We start from the raw sequence: 8,348 nt of genomic DNA, 5'->3' as shown, positions 1-8,348 counted from the left end.
AGCTTCTTGAACTCCTTGAGTATGGACAGAACCTCACTTTTGTGCTTGATGAGGTAGATCCATACTTTTCTACTCAACTCATCTATGAAGCTAACAAAATATTTGTTGCCTCCTAGTGTTGGTGTATCTATAGGTCCACACACATCTGAATAAATGACCTGTAATAGATCCTTGGCTCTAGGAGCAGTGTAGTTGCTAAATGAGTTCCTTGATTGCTTGCTGATAAGGCAACTTTCACATACTTTCTTTGGAACCTGTATTTCGGGTAGGCCTAGTACCATGTTTTTACCAGTCATAGCAGATAGACATTGAGACTCTACACTTGCCAAGCTTACCTGAAAGGTTCTGTTAGTAGCCATAGTTGCTCTCATGACTACCCTCCTTTTCTGGTCATAGATCTCCAATGCACCATTGAGTAACTCCATTGAGAATCCTTTCTCCAGTAATTGCCCCATACTAATCAGGTTGCTTTTCATGTTTGGTACATAAAGCACATCAGTGATTAGTGCATGCTTTCGATCCTTCCTATTGATCAAGACATCCCATGTGCCTTCAGCTTGGATTACTCTATTATCAGCAAATCTCACTGTACTTTTCTTCTTCTGATCATAGTTGACTAACCAATCCTTATGTCCAGTCATGTGTGATGAGCAACCAGAGTCTATGTACCAGATATCATGGTTCTTGCTTACCTGATTTGTTACCATCATTAGTAGGAGAGGTTGATCATCATTTTCTGCTTCAGTTTCTTCCTTGGCCATGTGTGCCTCACTGAATTGTTTGCACTTATCATCATCTGGTGTTGATGATGCCTTGCATTCATTTGAGAAATGCCCAGTTTTGCCACAGTTGAAACACCTTATCTTCTTTCTATCAAGTGTCTTTCTTCCTCCTCTCCAATGACTCAGTCATCCTCTTCTTGCTGAGTATTCTGGTTTATCATATTCAGGTCTTTCTTGCTCTTTGTTGTGAGAGCTTTTGTGAATTGTGCTTCTGGAATTCCCTCTGCCCCTACCTCTGTATCCATTCCTACTTCCAAAGCCTCTTCTGCCTGTGACTTGTGCTTGCAGGGCTTGATTAACTGATCTTTCATTTGATCTTTCAAGTATTCTCTGCTCATGTGCCTCTAGTGATCCTTGAAGATCTTCTATCTTCAGTATTTCCAAGTTCTTGGATTCCTCTATTGCCACTACAATGTGATCAAAGTTAGGGGTGAGTGTGCGTAGGATCTTTTCAACCACTGATTGATCAGTGAGTTTTTCTCCACAGGCCTTCATGGCATTGATGTGTGAGACAATTCTGTTGAAGAACTGTCCCACCTTCTCATTTCCTTCCATTTGCATCAATTCGTATTGTCTCCTTAGAGTTTGCAGCCTCACTTTCTTTAGTTGCTCAGCTCCCTGGTTGCAAGCTTCAAGTATCATCCATGCTTCCTTTGAGTTAGATGCACCAGAAATCTTTTCAAAATGAGCTTCATCCACGCATTGGTGCAACAGAAACATGGCCTTGCAATCCTTCCTTTTATTCTCCTTGTGTATTCTTCTTTGCTCATCCGGTGCTCCTTCATCAATGGTAGAATATCCTTGTTCTACAATCTCATCCACCTCTTGGTACCCCATGATTGCCTTCATTTGTACCTTCCACCGGTTCCAATTCTTGCCATCAAGAATTGGGAGGTTTGCTGGAAAATTTGATCCACTCGGTCCCATTGTTCTGGTTCTGTTTTTCTGAGATTGATGAAGGTGTTCTTGAACTCAAGCTCTTGATACCAATTTGTTAGAACAAAGAAAGAAAAGAAGAAGAATGCAGAATGACAATGAATGAAGAAAGAGGAGATTCAATGAATAACTTCTTGTATTGCTATGATTAATTGATTACATCCAAAAGTAGAAAGTCTATTTATAGTAAGCTAACTACCTAACTACCAACTAACAAAACAGAATTCTTGAATTACTCTTCTAACAAATCTATTGTAGATTAGATTGTGATGAAAATGTTGGATTTGTATCCGATTGATATCTAATCCTCAAGCCCATGAGTTTATTTTTTATAGGCAAATATTAATACGTTAATATGTTTTATTGGATGTGATTTAAATTCTCAATTTCCTCATCATTTCATTCCTTAAGTCATTTACCATAATCATTTGACTACCTTATCTCTCTTTATCCCATAAGTTTCTTATCACATGTTACTTATGGATGAGATTTCATTGAACTATATGTAAGTAAATCTCATGTTAAGATAAGGGCTATATGTAAGTTAATCTCATGATGAGATAAGGACATGAGTTTGTTAAGGCAAGATTGGGTTCGCCATATATGGGTCAAAGTTTGGTTCATATTACTTGCTATGAATGTAATATCAGTTTAGTGATAGTGACTCAATGAGATTTATGAGTTTAAGTTCCCGAGGTTCGAGTCATGGAGGCTTAAATAAAATAGTATAGTAAATATTTAAATTTAAAGGTGAAACACTCAATAAATTCGTGGACCTAGAAGGGTCGCATGTTAAAGTTGGGGTGTTACGTCAAAATGGCGGTAACGGTTCAATGGAATTTATGACTATAAGTCCTTGAGTTCATACGTTCGAGTCGTGGAGCTCCCTCTTGGGTTGTTTTTCTTAGAGGCGTCATGATTGATAGATTGTTTGTACAATTTTTGGCAATATCACAATACTATAAGAAATTTGCCATATACCTACAACCACTTTTAGTGACAACTAAAACTATTGGTATAGATAAAATATACTAAAATAAATTATAAGTATAGATGTAATATAGCTAGATATGTGTAAATGGTAACTATATGTTTTAACGATAATTCTAAAACAGTCGGTATAGATTGTTTATTCCTACATATGTCTATTTCCATCAGTATATTATAATTTCTTTTATTATCAGAACTAAAAATTCCAAAGAAAGGGCTTCTCATCTTTTCTTCTTTTCTTCTTTTCTTCTTTTCTTCTCAACCCTAGTTGTCCTTCTTTTGCAGATCAATTTCCACACCAACCGCCAGTTCTCATATTTTCTTCTCGTCTTTCTTTCCTTCTAATCTTTCCTTCATTCTCACCCTTTGTTTACTATTACAAGTGTGGAAGTCTTTTCTTAGGTTCATTCTCAATTTCATTTCCTAGGTTCATCGATTTTCCGCTTTACAATGGCTGTGAGTATCTTCCTCTTTCATTCCACCCCTTACTCATTCATATTCATGTTAATTTATATTAATATTTATGTCTTGTTACTCATTTTGCAGACTATACCAGTAAATCCCAAACCTTTCTTGAAAAATTTGACCGGGAAACATGTTATTGTTAAACTAAAGTGGGGAATGGAATACAAGGGTATGCTCTAACTTTTCAAATTCTACTATTTCATTTTCAGTATTAATTCATATACTCATCAAACACTGCATGCATTTTAATTATCTGTTCTCTTTTGTTTCGAAGGTTATCTTGTTTCAGTTGATTCATACATGAACTTGCAGGTGAATTTCTAAACTAACTCTTGGTTGCTCTAGTGTGGTTATCTTTGTTTCTGGAATGTCAGCTTCTTAGTGGATTTTTGTTAGGGTAAGGTATTGCAATTAGGACAAGAACTTATAATAATATTTGTTAAGTTTCTATATGTAATTGCTACAATAATCCTTCAAAGCTTCTTTGAATGTAATTAAATTTCTGTGGCTACTTTAATTCATGCAGGTACCTAGCGTGTGATCTTTTTTCATATGCTATGCAAACTGATTCTACCATTTGGGTGGCTTCCTGAGTTGTTAATTTTGTGCATCACCATTGTGTTCCATAGGTGGAAAGTGTAGTATAGATGGCTCTGATATTTCTCTTTTCACCGTCTGTGTTTGTCCCTGCAGGATCCCATGGTGGACTTATCTCATGATGCTTATGCGCTTCAATATTCATCTTAGTTTCAGTCCTCACATGTATGTATGGCTATATTTTAACTTTTAGTTCAGAAGCTTGTCTTCCTTCTTCTAAAAATTAAAATAGATTTACTGATTTCTAATAACCTTGAACACTACTATACCTAAAAAAGAACCTTGAAAACTATTAACAACCAATATGATTTGTGCTATGTTGTGTTCTTTTGTTGTGATATAGGCAACAAGCAAACTCTGTTATCATTGTCATACAAGAAGGATTCTTAATTCTTTTGTTGGGAATAGGCTTCAAGAATTAGGGTAAGTTATAATTCTTTAAAGAGGAAATTGCACTCAACATGCTTGTCACAATGACACACATAGTTACATAATATATCCACACTTGGTTAAAGCTCTTCTTGTATGAATAGGTTGTCATTAAATCTAATTTGGAGTGCTAGTTCTTGCATAACTTTGATTCAGGTCATTAGGTCGATATATGTATTGAAAAATTGATTAAAAATGCTTTATTTATTTTTTGGTTCTTGATCCTCTTTGCTTATTTGATTTTATTTTTACTTCAAACATGCAATCTGCTTGAAGTTCAAACCTGGTCAAAGTGTGTTCAACATGGGGTGAAGTGGTGTTCTTCTAATATCAACTTAGATGTAACCATTTCAGTAACTTTCTTTACAAATATATTTTTTGATTAATTTATAATTGTGGAACCTTTTCTCAACATGGAGTTTTAAGAGTGTAGCAATTGCCGATGTCATTATCATGTTATTGTTCATTCAAATTTTGGTTTCAACATTGGTATTTTCTCTTTCACTTATGTTTCCAGCAAATGAGTTTAAGTAGAAGATAACATTCTCAAATGCTTTTTTGTTGAGAGTAATTACATCCTCAACTACACCAAATTCTGTGATACTAACAGTATGAGTCCTTCGAACTTCTTCAAACTTTGTGTGTTTGCAAGTACACTATCCATGTGCTCCATGTGCTGCAACTAAACTTTGTAAGTACCAAAACCATTATGTACTTAGTTTACTCACTCTCTCTCCCAATCTTGCAAATTAGTCCTCACAAAACAAAATTCAAATGATTTTTCAAGATTGGACTAGTTCTAGACTTATTATCAGAGAAATGGGGTGTAGTGTTTGCCACGTATTATTGTAAAGCTAAATTACTGTATAGACAATGTGATTTGCAACAAAACTGAAGATGTTTGCAAATAATTCAGCTTTGCATACATGACCAGTATTAATCTATCTTCGATGTGTCCGTGTATGCCTTGGAACAAATCATAATACCTGCAAGATCCATCCCATAATTATATATGTAGTTTTTTTAGCAATTGTTATAATTACCAATGCTTACTGATTGTTCCAACTAAATTATTTATTTTGTTATTTTAGGCCAATAATGATGTTTGCAAGTGTGTTTGATACATCTTTGAATGGAGAGAATCATATGGAGCTTATACCATTTAGGATATTTTTGTTTTTGAAGTGTAATATTAGACTATTTTTAGTTTTTGAATTTTAAGTTGTATTTGGATTTATAATGGATGTTGTATTCTAACGCATCCAACTATGTTATGTTACATTAGTTCTTTGTAATGAAAATTTATCATTGTTATAAGAATTTGAGTCTAACATTATAGATTTAAAAAATCATTACAAATTAACTAAGGAAATAAATTGTTGGTATAACAAAGACTTGTACCTATGGTTATGCCAAGACTTACACCTACAGTTATGCCAAGACTTATATGTAATACCGTATTTTTCAGAGCACTTTTAATTAAGTAATTAATATTAATGGATTAATTATAGAAATTAATCAGTAATGTTTTAGGTTAAACTTCAGTTGAGTTTTAGTTTTGTATTATGATTTTCTTACTTGCCCTATTTTTTCAAGATTTTTGGAGAATAAAAGTTTCTAAGATGATTTCGGGTTGTTTTATTGAGTTTTTGCCCAGTTTTTGACTTTCGTAACTCGGAATCGAATTTTGATTTTGTCGTTGGCTTCGAAATATTATTTCTAATCAAAATAGACACCAATTTCGTCCATAACTCATCTTTAGATATTTTTCACATCGAAATTCAAGTTTTGACGTTTCAGACAAATGTCCTAAATCAGGAGATTTTATATTTTCGGACGAAATTATCCGAAAATATTCGGACACGACGTTTATCGGGAAATTACATCATATCAATAAAGTTGAAAGTCACCATTTCAAGAGCTACTTACTTGTTACACAAGTAATGCAAAAGCTTCCAAAAGCCCATAGATCACTTAACAAATCCTCTCACACCACCATTAGACACATCACCTATAGGAATGGCAACGGGGCGGGTCGGGGTCGGGTTTGCACATACCCAAACCTGAAATTCAAAACCCGAACCCAAACTCAACGGGGTTGAAAATAAAAATACCATCCCCGAACCCGAAAAAAACCCGAAAATGATAAAGTATTAAAGAAAATATGATATTATTTTCGTGTAATTTTTCTCTAACATTTTTATTTTCTCTTGTATTATTTCGTTTCTTTTATGTTTGAAGATCAAATAGTGTGTAAAGTAAAAGTAGAAATTAAAAACAATTAGCGAATGATAAAAATTTCAATTTTAAATTGAATTACCTTACTTCAACCCGAACCCGAACCCGAACCCGAACCCAAAATTTAAACCCGAGTAAAACTCGAACCCAATCACATCGGGGTTTTCCCGATAAATTCGGGTTCGGTTCAGGCGGGTACCCACAGATTCGGTTTTTATTGCCATCCCTAATCACCTCTGCTAGTCTAAATCTACTTACTTTGCATTAAATTTTCTGATTTGATGAGGGTGATGCTTTCCTATAAATACCTCACCCCATTCTCTCATTTTTATACTAAATTTCCTATACAAACTAAGGTAGTCTTTTATTTTATCTTCTTCATCTTCTTCTCATACTTCATTGAAAGTTATGAGCTTTTATTATGTTGTTCATAAAGTAAAGTTTATATTTGTTCTTTAATTATTTTATGAAGGCATAACTAAAGAGGATGATAATAAAATCATATGAACATTTATGTAATTTTTGACTTTTCTAAATCTTGAAATTTCTTTCTTATTCTTAGATGGAAAAACTATATCTTTGAAAAGTGTTAGATGAGTTATTAGTTTGAAAATATTAGAAATTATTTTTCGTATTTGAATATGTTTAAAGGTGATGATTTTAACATCAAAGGAACCTTTAATATGTTTAGGAAAAGTTTGTATTTTATTCTTGAAAGTTTATGATGTTGATGAGTTGTTGTTGAAAATGTTTCATTTTTAGAAAGTATTATGTTTTAAAAGTAGTTTAGCATACTTTACTCTTTGATTTCCAAGTTAAAATAATGATTTGGGATAAAAGATGATTTATTAAAGTCTTGACTTCATAAACTTAAAGTGTTATGAAGTTTTAGATATTAAAGTAGTAGAAAGTCTTACCTTAGGATTTCTTTTTCATGACTATGAAAATAACACTTACTAACCTTTAGGTTTTTTCATAAAAAATTAGGAGGTGTTAAGATGTTCATGAAAATTTGTTTTAGTATTATACTTGAAATAATGAGATTTACCTAAAAGTCTTGACTTTATAAACTTAAAGTGTTATGAAGTCTTAGATGGTAAAATGATTTAAAAATGTTGAATCTTAGTTAAGTGAACTTACTTTAAAATGGTAAGATTTACTTAAAAAATATTGATTTAAAAGTATTGATTTTGTTTAATTTTACTTACTTTAAAAATGATAAGTATAGCTTAATGATCTTATTTTAAAAGGTTAGTTTTAGTAAACATATTTTACTTACAAAAAATAAGGTTTATGATCTGTCGGAAAAATGTAATGAAGTGAAAATACATGTATAGAAAAGTTATGTCTAAGGAAAGACTTGGTATTTAAGGGTGACTTTACGACCCACCTCTCTTTCCTGGGAACTAGCCAGATGTATATCCACGAATTACGACATAATTCTGGTATAAGTTTTATTGAAAATCTTACTTTAAAAAGTGTTACTTGATTGTAAGACTTTCAATGACAAATGATAATTCAAGGATATTCAACCTTGAATCGGATGGACGAAAGCAATTAAATTCATTTTAAATCGGAAGTTTTATCTTCGTGTAAAAAGTTATTTCGTAAGTATAATAATTATCGTCAATTAACTAATTAACGTTATTTTGGCGTAACGAAGAGTTCGAGAGGAAATCAGATCAAGTAAGCTTACCTGCAAACAAAGAACCTAACGACCCAACACACTCAGGTGAGGGAGAAAACATCGTGACACAGTGGTGTCCGAATATGCATCAGGACCTCCAAACTCCCTTACAAGTTTGGAGTTGCCTTGAGTATTAAGAAAACTTGTACTTAATCAATTGCTTGTTTGTTTGGATTAAGTACATCAATATTTCTTATATAGGTTTATGTTGTGTTTATATATGC

The 8,348-nt window shown here is 32.9% G+C and overlaps 1 protein-coding gene and 1 long non-coding RNA gene across 4 annotated transcripts; one reads left to right on the top strand and one right to left on the bottom strand.

The window, feature by feature from the left end:
• On the bottom strand, positions 909–1,709 carry LOC109350551. Its single transcript, XM_019591778.1, has one exon. The coding sequence runs from the start codon at positions 1,707–1,709 to the stop codon at positions 909–911; it is 801 nt and encodes a 266-aa protein (XP_019447323.1).
• Positions 2,933–5,454, top strand: LOC109350912. Of its 3 annotated transcripts, none has more exons than XR_002108148.1 (6): positions 2,933–3,164; positions 3,255–3,342; positions 3,448–3,485; positions 3,867–3,935; positions 4,114–4,552; positions 5,097–5,107. It is a non-coding gene; the product is annotated as an uncharacterized LOC109350912 (long non-coding RNA). The 3 variants fall into 3 exon arrangements; XR_002108149.1 differs by lacking the exon at positions 5,097–5,107 and adding an exon at positions 5,291–5,433 and having other exon boundaries at positions 2,947–3,164; positions 4,114–4,193; XR_002108147.1 differs by having other exon boundaries at positions 2,953–3,164; positions 4,114–5,454.

Source organism: Lupinus angustifolius, chromosome LG06 (assembly GCF_001865875.1).
Source record: "Lupinus angustifolius cultivar Tanjil chromosome LG06, LupAngTanjil_v1.0, whole genome shotgun sequence".
Classification (NCBI taxonomy): domain Eukaryota; kingdom Viridiplantae; phylum Streptophyta; class Magnoliopsida; order Fabales; family Fabaceae; genus Lupinus; species Lupinus angustifolius.
Note: the sequence above shows the minus strand (reverse complement) of the source record. Positions and strands in the feature narration are given on the sequence as shown.

Coding starts and splice junctions, on each gene's coding strand:
- LOC109350551 (XM_019591778.1), bottom strand. CDS start 1,709: ATGGGACCGAGTGGATCAAATTTTCCAGCAAACCTCCCAATTCTTGAT.